This window comes from Mastomys coucha, unplaced genomic scaffold (assembly GCF_008632895.1).
Source record: "Mastomys coucha isolate ucsf_1 unplaced genomic scaffold, UCSF_Mcou_1 pScaffold4, whole genome shotgun sequence".
In the NCBI taxonomy this organism is placed as follows: domain Eukaryota; kingdom Metazoa; phylum Chordata; class Mammalia; order Rodentia; family Muridae; genus Mastomys; species Mastomys coucha.
Window position 1 is genome coordinate 708,624 of NW_022196910.1, and position 12,307 is coordinate 720,930.

The 12,307-nt window shown below is 56.8% G+C and overlaps 1 protein-coding gene and 1 long non-coding RNA gene across 11 annotated transcripts in view; one reads left to right on the plus strand and one right to left on the minus strand.

The window, feature by feature from the left end:
• The window catches only part of Celf5 (CUGBP Elav-like family member 5), a 23,326-nt gene extending 12,192 nt beyond the window's left edge, over positions 1-11,134 (plus strand). For 4 of the 10 annotated variants that reach the window (XM_031349291.1, XM_031349300.1, XM_031349293.1 and 1 more), the window contains 11 exons: positions 295-346; positions 907-1,035; positions 2,361-2,440; positions 3,755-3,901; positions 4,513-4,654; positions 4,741-4,887; positions 5,780-5,842; positions 7,370-7,450; positions 8,995-9,138; positions 9,611-9,778; positions 10,402-11,134. In XM_031349291.1, coding sequence (XP_031205151.1) covers positions 295-346; positions 907-1,035; positions 2,361-2,440; positions 3,755-3,901; positions 4,513-4,654; positions 4,741-4,887; positions 5,780-5,842; positions 7,370-7,450; positions 8,995-9,138; positions 9,611-9,738 — 1,113 coding nt within the window. In that variant the 3' untranslated portion in view covers positions 9,739-9,778; positions 10,402-11,134. Of the gene's footprint in view, positions 1-294; positions 347-906; positions 1,036-2,360; positions 2,441-3,754; positions 3,902-4,512; positions 4,655-4,740; positions 4,888-5,779; positions 5,843-7,369; positions 7,451-8,994; positions 9,139-9,610; positions 9,779-10,401 lie in introns of those variants that run through there. The other 6 variants (XM_031349292.1, XM_031349294.1, XM_031349299.1 and 3 more) reach the window with 3 other exon arrangements.
• On the minus strand, positions 5,370-6,225 carry LOC116075855. Its single transcript, XR_004112738.1, has 2 exons — positions 6,010-6,225; positions 5,370-5,917 (listed from the first exon to the last, which is right to left on the minus strand). It is a non-coding gene; the product is annotated as an uncharacterized LOC116075855 (long non-coding RNA).
• Positions 11,135-12,307: the final 1,173 nt, after the last annotated feature.

Below are 12,307 nucleotides of genomic sequence, written 5' to 3' on the forward strand. Positions count from 1 at the left end.
GACCAGGCTGGCCATGAACTCAGAAATCCACCTGCCTCTGCCTCCCAAGTGCTGGGATTAAAGGCGTGCACCACCACCGCCAACATCGGGGCATTTTCAAAGACAGTTTGTCCTGTTGGGATAATTATCATTGGGTTCTGAAAGCTAGGCAAGAGTTTGCCGGCCGAGTCTCATTTGCACTGGGTTTGAGTGTGTGCTGAGACAAAGGTGGGCAACCGGTGCCGAGCAGAGCTTAGAGACAGTGCCCGTGCCCCACTGTCCTCTGCCACCCTGACCATGTCCCCCTTTCCACAGATGGCGCGGCCGATCCAGGTGAAGCCGGCGGACAGTGAGAGCCGTGGAGGTAGTAGTGACCTCCCCGTGGCCACGGGCCTCTGCAGCCTCAGGGTTGGGGCTCCGTCCGGCTCCGACTGCTCCCCCAGACTTCAGATACCCCACACCTTTCCTCTTCCCTCATGGGTGCCTGAAGGCTGCAGACTTGGGATGTGGGGAGAGGTGTGGGCAAGGCTGTTGGGACCCTATCTATGTATGTGTAGGAGCTCTGTAAAGCCAGCCTTGCTAGTCCCTGTCACTCTCCATCTTGCTGTCTATCCGGACAGGACACCCCTCCCACACACACACACATACAACTCATTCTTGCCCTGTCTCCTGCTTCTGACTGTCCCTACCTCCTGTCTCTTCTTTCCTGACGCCCCCAAGCGTCTCTGCCGCCATTCTTCCTTCCCTCTCACCCTAATGAGTGACAGATATCTGAGTATGGTTTCCCTAGTAACCTGGCTCTCATTCCTGGGCGACGGGGCAGTGGGGCGGCCTGAACAAAGGTCCTGGGGCAGCGCGGGCCAGGGCTGAGGGTCTGCAGGACCAGCGCGGGCTCAGCTGGGCCGTGGGCCGGGGCTCCGCCCACAGGGGACCGGAAGCTGTTCGTGGGCATGCTCAACAAGCAGCAGTCGGAGGAAGACGTGCTCAGGCTCTTCCAGCCCTTTGGCGTCATAGACGAGTGCACAGTGCTTCGAGGACCGGATGGCAGCAGCAAAGGTGACTGGCAGGTGATGGGGGCGGAGCCTGGGGCGGGGCTTATGGAGTGGCAGCAGGGGGCGGGGGTGAGCTTGGCACAGGTCCAGAGCAGTAGATAAGATTGCAGGAATAGCGGAATGGGATAGGACTGGAGGTGGGCATAGCCAATGGGAAGGGGTGGAGCAGGTGGAGTGGGTGTTTGTGGTTGGAGAGGGTGAGTGGGTGGGATTTGGATGTGGAGAGGGGAGGGAGAGGGAAAGGAGACGGGCTGGTTACTGAGGAGCTGTCAGGTCTAAGGGAGGGCAGGGTCAGCCCTGGCTCCTCCCGAGCATCCACTCAGTGAGACTGTTGTGCCCCCTGCAGATTGGCCCTCTGGATTATGGCCCGAGTTCTTTCTATCCCCAAGCCTCTCAGCTTTTCTCCCTGTGTCTCAAGTTTTGTGTCTTCATGTGTCTGTCCATCTGTATGACTGAAAAGCTGACCGGTCCTGGCTCCATGTTGTATGACTCTGGAGGTGCATCTGCCTTGGTGGACACCATATAAATGTGTATGTCTGTCCATTTGACCAGCTTCCATGATTCCACAGGTTCACCATCTGTGCCCTGGAGGTCAGGGCTGGTGGCCATTCAAACCTTTTCCCACTTATTCTGATGGGACCTTCTTGGGGCCCAGGCTGCCTCTGAAAGTGTGTGTGGCTGCCGGGGTCTCAACACAGTTCCTGGATGCTGAGCTGACTTCCTGTTGGCTGACCACATGAATGGATGGATGGATGATGGATGGGTGGGTGGATGGGTGCGAGGGTGGGAGGGTGGTTAGAGAGGTGAGTGGGTAGATGGGTGGGTGGGTGGATGGGTGGGTGGATGGATGGGTGGGTGGGTGGATGGATGGGTGGATGGATGAGTAGATAGATGGATGGATGGGTGGGTGAATAGATGGATGGGTGGGTGGGTGGATGGATGGATGAATGGATGAGTGGGTGGATGGGTAGATAGGTGGGTGGATAGATGGATGGGTGGGTGGATGGATGGATGGGTGGATGGATGGATGGATGAGTGGGTGGATGGGTAGATGGATGGATGAATGAATGGATGAGTGAATGGATAGGTGGGTGGGTGGATAGATGGATGACTGACTTTCTATTTAGCTGAATTCATGGCTGACATCTAAGTCTCTGGCCCTAGAAGATGTTGGTGTGTCTTATCTTTTTGGGCCATCTTGGTCCTGCCTATGTTTGTGTGAACTCATGTCTGCTGTTGTCTATGAGTGGCAATCAAGGACTTCTTCTCCCCTTTAGACCCACCCACTATATTCTCCATTCCCTCACCTCCTCCTCTCTTCCCTCCCAGGCTGTGCCTTTGTGAAGTTTTCTTCCCACACAGAGGCCCAGGCCGCTATCCATGCCTTGCATGGCAGCCAGACTATGCCGGTGAGTGAGAACTGCGCACGAGGCTGCAGTAGGGCTGGGTGCAAGTTGAGGGTGTGTGGGAGATATGGGTGGTTTGGGCGTCTTTCCTTCATAGACTGCTTCAGAAAGGAGGCCCGACGTGCAGCCCAGGCTGTGATCAGAGCTGAGTGTGACCAGACGCTGTCCTGAGGCAAGTGCAGTTCTTAGCTTGCGGCAGTAACACAGGCTGAGAAGCAGGGGCAGCAGTTGGATGATGTGTAGAAACCATGGACCCTGCTCTAGGGCAGCTGAGAGCCACAGTGGGCACACAGAGTGAGGGGGGCTGCCAGTCCATTTGCATAGGTCCGTTAGGTCAGGACCACCCGTGGGCAAGGGACAGAAGGGCGCCAAGAACTTGGAGGGGCAGGTGGCTGAGCTCAGGTCCTTGCTTGAAGGACAGGGGCGCATTGCAGAGATTGTAGGAGATGATGAGGGGTGCTGGTGACCCATCTAGCCGAGGCAGGGTAGAAGACAGGAATCCAAGGTCCTAGGTACACCATCATGTGCGTATGAATGTCCTCCCCCCAGTGAGAGCCCCAGGAGTTCTCACTACTGCAGGTAAACTTAAGTCCCTAGCAGAGAGCAGCAGTTGTCTCCCTAACATGGCTGAGCCCAGGGCCAGCTTCCTCATGACTGGAACCAGGGAGCAGGTTATCTGTCCAAGGGGGGCGTCTGGAAGGGGGGAGACTCCAAGGAGGTTTCTGCAAGCTAGGCTGGGAGCACTGAGCCCAGTCACCCGGAAGCACCTGGCCGAGCCCTGCCCCTGCACTGAACTCTGGATCCTAGGCCCTGACTCTTCACTGAGTGTCAATTACATGCCTGCTCCCTAATGCTCTTGCTCTGAGCCGCAGCTCCTGAGTCCCTGAGCACGGGTGATTGGTCCGCTGTCAGGTGCCATGTCTTACCCATTCACTGGCCACAGGGAACCTCCACAGGTCCCATGTGTAGGTGGCATGGTGCCCCAGCCCCATCCTTCTCTGGCCTCTGGATTTTCCCCCTGCCTTGAGGGTATGGCTTCAACTAGGGACCTCCCCCCCCCCAAATCTTTGTCCCAGACATGACCCTTGAACCTCCATGCTCCACTTCCCGCCATGGCTATGGCTGTCTCCCAGACACTACGGGCCATGTCACCACATGGCCAGGCCCAGGATCACAAGCCCTATCACTTCTTGTGTGGTCCTGGCTCTTCTGGATGTGGAGTCAGATGTGCCGGCATCTCTACTCTCATCCATGGGGAGCACTAGAGTCGTGGCCACCCCTGTCCTTCTACCCCAATGCCACACACCGTCCTTACAGGGAGCTTCCTCCAGCCTGGTGGTCAAGTTTGCCGACACGGATAAAGAGCGGACACTGCGGCGTATGCAGCAGATGGTTGGCCAGCTGGGCATTCTGACGCCGTCCCTCACCCTGCCCTTCAGCCCCTACAGTGCCTACGCCCAGGCTGTGAGTGGCCCCAGCACATGGGCACTGAATGCCAACTGAAAGCCCAGATCTTGATGGACAGCCCTGACTATAGCTGCCCTCCCTGCCTGACCCAGCCTGGCGGTGGGCAGAGTGCTAATGCCCCCACTGGCTGGAGCCTAGATCCCGCCCTTCCTAAATCTGCATTCAGCTGAGCTCTGGCTCCACCCTCAAGGCTCCTGACTCAGTCTTGACCATTGACTAACCCTAAGCTTAGCCCCAATTTCTGGCAGTGCCGTGTTCCCTTCCTAGGCAGGCCAGACCAGCTGAGCCTTGATCCTGTGCTGCATCAGACCCCCTTATCCCACACTGACCTCGGATCTCAGGCTGAGTCCTAATGCCTGACTGATCCCTGATCCCAGAATGGGCCTTAATCTAAATCTGAGCCTCAATTTCTAGTGGCGCTCTAAGTCTAGTCTGAGCTTCTGTTCAGAAACCAAATATTACTGCCTACTGGACTCTCATCCCAAACCAAATGATGACCTGGAGCTGAGCTCCAGTTCTTGACTGAACTGGTGTCCCTTGAGGTCCTTCCCCACCCAGTTCCTGACCCATGGTGGTACTGGTTCCACTCACACCATCTCTGTCCCCAGCTCATGCAGCAACAGACAACAGTGTTGTCCACCTCCGGCAGCTACCTGAGCCCTGGTGTGGCCTTCCCTCCCTGCCACATCCAGCAGATTGGTGCCGTCAGCCTTAACGGTCTGCCTGCCACGCCCATCGCTCCTGCCTCTGGTGAGGGCAGCTTCTGGGACGTCTCAGGACAAGTGGGGAACCCGCCATGTCTGGGTCCCTGCGTCTGACCCTCTCTCCCTCCTCAGGGCTACACTCACCCCCTCTGCTAGGCACTGCCGCTGTTCCTGGCCTGATGGCACCCATTCCCAACGGCTTCCCAGGCGTCCTGCCCTTTCCCGGGAGCCACCCTGCCCTGGAGACTGTGTATGCCAATGGCCTTGTGCCCTACCCAGGTAATTGGGAGAGTGCTCTAGAGCCCAGGACAGTGTCTAGAGTGGGTCTGGTAACTGAGGGACACACCTGGATCCCCACCGCCTTACACCCTGTGCATGGTAGGGCAGAACAAGGAGTGGCTCAGGCAGGTGTGGGGGCAGGAAACAGCTGAGGAGGGTCCCAGGCTACATCACAACCACACACACATGTTGGGTTGGTTCTGGGTTCAAATTCCAGTTCTAGCTGGTTTCTAAAGGGAAAATGGGACAGATGACGTCAAAGGCTGGATGGGAGCATGGTGTTCAGCCAGCGTTAGCCACATGTCTCATCTTGTTTGCTGTTAGAGATGGAGGTCATATTACCTAGTCCAGCTTTGCCTTCAATTCCCTGTGTGCCCAGGCTGCTCTTAGACTCCCTCTGTAGCCCAGGCTGGCCTTACATCAAGGGCAGTCCTCTAGCCTCCACTTCCCAAATGCTAAGATAACGGCCTCGAGCACCTGCACCCGGCTTACTTCTTTATTCTGTAGTTGGCTCTGGGCTTTATCAGAGTGAGGCAGGGTGGGCTTGAGCTGACAGCCTTGAGTGCTGATGGCCCAAACCAGGAACTAGGTGGACCATAAAACACTCGGGGGTCCCCACACATTGGATGAGGGAGTCTGGGCAGGGGATGGGGTGTGGTAGATGACTCTCAGGTGAGGGGTTTTCCTGGGTGCTGAGGGGGGCAGGGTTAGGGGCTGAGGGGTGGTGGTCACATGGCTTCACTTGGCTTCTGTTGTTTGCTGTGGGTGTGTGTCCCTGGCGAGCTGACCTGCATCAGAGATGCAGTTTCGTTGGCTTGCCTGTGAGGGTTAATGCAGAAGGGAAGCTGGGTGGTTGTGGATGTCAGCACTCAGTTCGTCCTCTGCCCTGCAGCTCAGAGCCCCACTGTGGCAGAGACCCTCCATCCTGCCTTCTCCGGAGTCCAGCAGTACACAGGTAGAGGCAGCCCTGGCCTGACCACACACCTCAGGGTCTCATCCATCGGCACGCGTCCCGCCCTCCATGAGACCCCTAAGAAATGAATGTACAGTCCCTTAAGTCTAGGGCTCCCCAAATCTCATTCCCAGGCCCCTCCAAAGCCAGGGCTGCCTCTGGCTGTGTACCTTATGTAGCTCTCTGCCCCACCTAACGTTGTGAATCTAACTCCACCTCTTGAGACATGTGCCCACCCAATGCCTTGCCCATGAGCCCTTAGACCCGCCCTCAAAGGCAGAGCCCTGTTTAACTAAGTTGATCCCTGCCCTTCAGCCCATTGTGGACTCCACTCTTACACCCTTCCTGCTGTGGCCACGCCCCTACCCCGCCCTCAATTCATAGGCCTCCCCTCCACTATGCCCCAACTCCACTCAGAAACCCATGCTCCCCTTTGGCCCCACCTGTTGGCCAAAAGTGGTTCTACCCTCCACTGGTCCTGCTCCCTTGAGTTGAGGGTGGGGTGGGACCAGGGCTGAGGGGTGGACGATGGGACTAGGTGGGTGTTTCCAGGGCCCGAGAAGCAGGGCTGTGGCTGAATGACGGGGTGGGATCAGGGTTGAGGGGTGGGTCACGCACTGGGCGGAGAAAAGGACATGATTGGAACTGGTCAGGACCAGAGTCTGGGGATAAGGTACAGCCAGAGTGGTGGTGGGGATAGAACAGGGTGGGGACAGAGCTGAGGAGCAGGATTAGGGTATAAGGGGCAGAGTTAGAGCCGAGGAGTAGATTCAGGGCACAAGGAGCAGGGCCAGGGCCACAGCTTATGGGGAACCAGAATGAAGGGCAGAGATGTGGAGCCCATCCCACAGTCATGGGCCCGCCCCTCAAGCTATGGCCCCACCCACTCTACCAAGACACCTGCCCGACCCTGGACCTTAGACCATGCTCCTGTCTTAGCCTTGCCCCTCAATACATCCTCAGCTCTAGCCCTCCTTGCCTGTCTCAGTCCCGTCCTGGCTGTGCCCCGCTTCCAGGTCTGGCTCCACCCAGCCCCTCCTACATTCCTGCCTTCATCCCCTCAGCCCTGGCCTTACCTCTCTGACCCTGGTCCCAACCCATTTTCGGCTCCATCACTGCCCCTCGATCCACCCAAACCTGGCCCTAGGCCCGGGTTCTGCCCCTTGTCTCCATCCGTCAGCCCTTACCCCACCCCTCGGTCCCGCCCTTGGTACTGGCCCTACCCAGTCCCTTAGTCCCAGTCTCACTATTTGACCTGGTCCTGCCACTCAGCGCAAGTCCAGCCGGGCCCCACCCCCTAGGCACCGCCCCTCATCCACAGCCCCGCCCCATCCTGCCAAAGCCCAGCCGAGGCCTCGCCCCTTACCCTGGCCTCGCCCTCTGCCCTGATCCTGCCACTCAGCGATGCCACAGCCTGGTCCCACCCCCTTAGCCCCGGCCCAGTCCCTCGCGCCTAGCCCCGCCTCCCCCTCGGCCAGGCCTAGCCTATGCTGTGGTCCTGTGGCTCAGCTAGGCCTCTGCTCTCTGCAGCCATGTATCCCACCGCGGCCATCGCGCCCGTGGCACACAGCGTTCCGCAGCCTCCGCACCTCCTGCAGCAGCAGCGCGAAGGTGAGGCGACCCCTGCCAGCCCTACCCTCACCTGCACTGCTGACCTCGCCCCTCCATGGAACGGCGGCCCTTGAGGTTCCCACCCCCTATGGACAAGCGAGGAAACCCCCTTTTTGGTGCGCGTTTGTGCGAGAAGGCATCTTGGGTAAACTGAGGCCTTCCCAGTGAAGCCAAGCCTGTGGAGGGCATGCGGGAGAAAGCAGGAGTCCGGAGTCCGAGGAGGCATCTTGGGTAAACTGAGGCCTTCCCAATAAAGTGAAGCCTGTGGAGGGCATGCGGGAGGAAGCAGGAGTCCGGAGTCCTGCGACCCAGGGCCACTCACATCCTCTTCTGACTGGGCACGGTGATCAGAAAGTACCTAACGACCTGCCTCAGTTTCCCCATCTGGAGCTCAGGTGTCCTGGCCCCACCTGTGTAGACATAAGAGTCATTGAGCAGTTCCTGGCATGTGGGCTTTCGAAGGAACTCCTACTTTTACCTACCAGTGGACCAGGAGGGCCTGGGGAGAGGTGGAAGGGGGATCCTCAGGCCACCCTTGTGGCAAGTCTGCCCTCACATGTAATGGGGCCTCACACTGCAGGGTGCAGGGGCTGGGTTCACAGCCGAGCCCTTGGACTTTGAGGTTAGCTAGTGCCCCTGGATTGTCCCACACTAGGCTGCACTGTGTCTCCTGGACACTTTGTGCCTGAGGCCACCAGCAGGACATGCTTGCCTATTGACAGCCAGGATCTGAAACCTAACCACAATGACATCAGTGGACACTTGGAGAAGGCTGGCCATGCAGGCCCCTCCCAGGCCCTCCAAGTCTAGGACAGGAAGATGGGTAAAGGTGCCTGTCACTAAGCAAGATAAATCCCATGTCCTCTGACCTCCACACATACACGGTGGCACACACACCCCTAAAATTAACTACATAGACAGACAGACAACATCTGCAGGCCTGGCTCCCTCATGGGAATGAATTCTTGCCTTTTATCTCTCTCTTGGTATTCTTTTTTTTTTTTTAGACAAGGTCTCACTATGTAGCTTACACTGGGCTCATAAACACGGCAATCCCCCTGCCAGGCCTCCCAAGTGCTGAGATGACAGGTGTGTGCCTCTAACCTGGCCTCCAGGCTTCTTTCAAATGTCAGGTGTTTCTTAGACCCGCACAAGGCCCAGGAGCCACTGCTGAGCCACACCCAGCGCTCCCATCACTTCACCCTAGTCACCTGACTCCAATACAGAACCTGTAGGAGGAGGCTGGCAGCAGAGGATGTGGGGCTTTGGGAGTCATCAGGGAGACTCTGGCTTATGGGGTTCCAGCAGGGACGAAGAGGCTATATCTGGGTTTGGTCTATGGTGAACTGGTGGCTGGGTAGACGAAGGCACTTGGGACTGATCAAGGCTTGCAGGGCCCAACCCTGCTCACGGACATTCCCTCTGTGTGTCTGGAGAAGCGCCTCATTCTATCCACAACCAGAGACAAGGACTGGACCCCAACCCAGGGGGGGGTCCGCCTCCTTTCCTTGGGGGCTTTATGTCTTTCTCTCCCCCACCTACAGGTCCCGAAGGCTGTAACCTGTTTATCTACCACCTCCCCCAGGAGTTTGGAGACACGGAGCTGACCCAGATGTTCCTCCCCTTCGGCAATATCATCTCCTCCAAGGTGTTTATGGATCGGGCTACCAACCAGAGCAAGTGTTTCGGTGAGTGGACATACCTAGAAACGCCATTAAGTGTGGGGGGTGTGGTCGGGGTGGAGCTCCCACCTAGAATCCCCCAATGAGGGTCTGGGGGCGTGGTCAGGGTAGAGAGCTTGCCTGGTATGTATAAAGTTCTGGAATAATCCTAAATGCCTACACCTTTAATCCCAGCACTTGGGAGGCAGAGGCAGGTGGATTTCTCAGTTCGAGGCCAGCCTGGTCTACAGAATGAGTTCAAAGACAGCCAGGACTATACAGAGAAACCCTCGGGGGGGGAAAAAAAAAGAAAGAAAAAAAAATCCTAAGTGCCACATCAGTGTTGTAGGAAGAAAGCGAGGCTGTGGCCCCTGCCCCACAAGGGAAGTTGAACAGATTGGATGGAGTGGGAGTGAGGTCCCCACCCCTAGAGACGAACAAGACTAGTGTTATATCTACTTGAAACCGGGCCCTCACCAGCTCCACTTTACTCTCTTAGGATTCGTGAGCTTTGACCACCCGGCCAGCGCGCAGGCGGCCATCCAGGCCATGAACGGCTTTCAGATTGGAATGAAGAGGCTGAAGGTGCAGCTGAAGAGACCCAAAGACCCAGGACACCCGTACTGACCACGCCCACAGCCCCTTCGTGCTGTGGGTGTGGCCCCAGGTGAGCCGCCAGGCGGCCCTGTGCTCCGCCCAGCCCTGGTGTCATTCACTCTCCTCCCATCCCAAGCTCACTCTCCAAATTCTGGGGGCGGGAGTGGCACTCCAAGAGGCCAACTGGGGATTCAAACCCTCCCCCATCACCTTGTGGCTTGGGTGGCAGAGAGGGTGGGATTAGGGTGGGGAAACCGGAGAGAAAGCTAGGTGGTTCCACCCAGGGAACTTCCTTCCCAGGGAAAGTTTTGAAGGATGAACAGAGGTTCACTCCAGTTAACTTCTGGTTTGGGGCTGTGGTCTGGGGTGCAGGATGTGATGGGCGGGGCTTCTATCCCATCCTGTGAAGCTGCAAGCCGAGAAGTCCTAATCCAGAGAAAGGATCTGTGTCCCTACAGTTGAACTTGGAATGCCCAGTTAAGCTTGGCCCAGGACTGAAGCAGAGGAAATGGGGACACACCATAGCCTTGTGGTCCCCGTGGACCCTGAGAGTCCTGTCTTCTAATTTCATGCCCAGTGGGTTAACAAAACCCAGAGTGTTGCTTGCAATCTCTCAAAACAAACAACACAAAACCAAATACCCAAACAAACAAGCAAAAAACAAAACCCAAAAGTCAATTTCCCCTTCAACAGTCTCAGCACTTTCTTTGGGACTGAACTGACTTTAAAAGGTGGAACCAACTGCACAGTGACTTCGTGGAGGTGCAGCTCCGCTAGCCAGCAGCAGCCTACAGAGCACCCAGGAATACTTTTTCTTTCGGGTTTGTTTTTTTTTTTTTTCTTTCACCACCCAGCCCAGGTCCTGGTACAGATCGACTGTCTTTAATCCTTCAGTGTTTTTTGTCCATAATCTGGGTCTTTTGGGCTTTATCTATCTATTTTTTGCTTCGATTAGGAAACCCACCAGTCAGGTAGAAACCCCTGGACCGCTGCCATATTTTCAGTTTTAACCCAGTGTCCTGGGAACCATCATCCACTCTGGGCTGGGGACGGAGGTTCCATGTCAGGAGCAAATGTCCCCAGACTGATGGTGACTGTCTGGAACTGTTATTTTGAAAACGCTGGGGTTTTCTTGCCAGGACAAAGTGGGGCAGGGTATTCAGTGCCCCACTCCCCTCCCTCCCACTACTCCCCAATGTTCCCCCATCCTCCCCAGGTTGAGCGGTTCCCGCTTCCAACCACTCCAGGACTTTTATGTAAATTACAGCCAAGTTTGGACACCAGCTCTCCCAGTGACCCCCATCCCCCACCTGTCCCCTACTCACGGCCCCCCAAATTCCAAAGCCACCGAAAGCCACTTGAGGTACAGAAGGCTCCATGGTGTGTCGTGGTGCAGGGAACAGGAGTCTGAGCCCGGGTCTGAGGGGCCCATACACTGCCAATCACCCGCCCCTCGGCTTGGGGACACCCCCCTACCTGACTCGGAGGCTTTCCAGGTCAGCCAGTATCCCCCTTAGCCAGGATCCCCCCCTCACTTCCTATTCCCCGTAGCTGCGCATAGACATGCGCGCACCATAGACTATATATTTTTGGAGAATGAACCACAGCGGCCAAACTCCGTCCAAGGAGGTGGCTCTGAGCCGGCCAATCATCGGGGACCAAGGACAGACCAGCTGAGGCCGGCTGGACGCCAAACCAGGACCCCCGTCAACACCATATACCTCCAGTTTTTGGGGTCCCCACGGCTGCCGCCCCCGCCCTGCCCCTCCCGCTTTCATAGCCTTACTTGGGTGACCAGGTGTCCTTAGCTTCCTGCCGGGGAAGCTTCCTGTCCCCCACTGCCCAACCAGATCGCACACACTCCCCGCCCCCGTCCTCCAATCACCAGCCGTAAACTGAAAGTCTTGTACCCGAGGTCACCGTGAGTCGGACGTGGCCACACCGGACCCGGTTGCTGACCCCGCGGACTCCTCTCTCCCCTCCCCTCTTCCCTCCTTCTCTCTCTCTGTCTCTCTCTCTGTCTCTCTCTCTGTCGCTCTCTCTCTCTGTGTCACTCTCTCTCTGTCTCCCTCTGTCTCTGTCTCTCTCTGTCTCTCTCTCTCTCTCTCTGTCTCTCTCTCTCTCTCTCTCTCTCTCTCTCTCTCTCTCTCTCTCTCTCTCTCTCTCTCTCTCTCTCTCTCTCTCTCTCTCTCTCTCTCTCGTCGGTGGTCTTTTTCTGAGTGAGTGCCAACAAGACCACAGAGAAGAGCAAGCAGGGGTGCGAGGACTCACTGATAATCCACTTGATTCCTAGTTGGAGGTTTGGGAAGACTTTGGTGGGGGAGCCACCCCTTGTATATTACCCAGCCTGCCCACACACCTACCACAAAGCACAGAGTCGTTAATTTGGACATCCCACCAAGCGGGAGTTGGGGGGGTGGGGGTGGGGCCTGGATCCCTTCCGACGTGTCCAAAAGCAAACAAAAGAGACAAAGTTTTTTAAAGTTTAAAAAAGAAAATGTAAAGCAAAAAAATAAGAAAAAAGAAAGAAATTCCCTTTTCGTTTCTACCAAAATGTTTGTTGACTGACCTAAATCGGGGGGGTGGGGGTGGGGGGGGG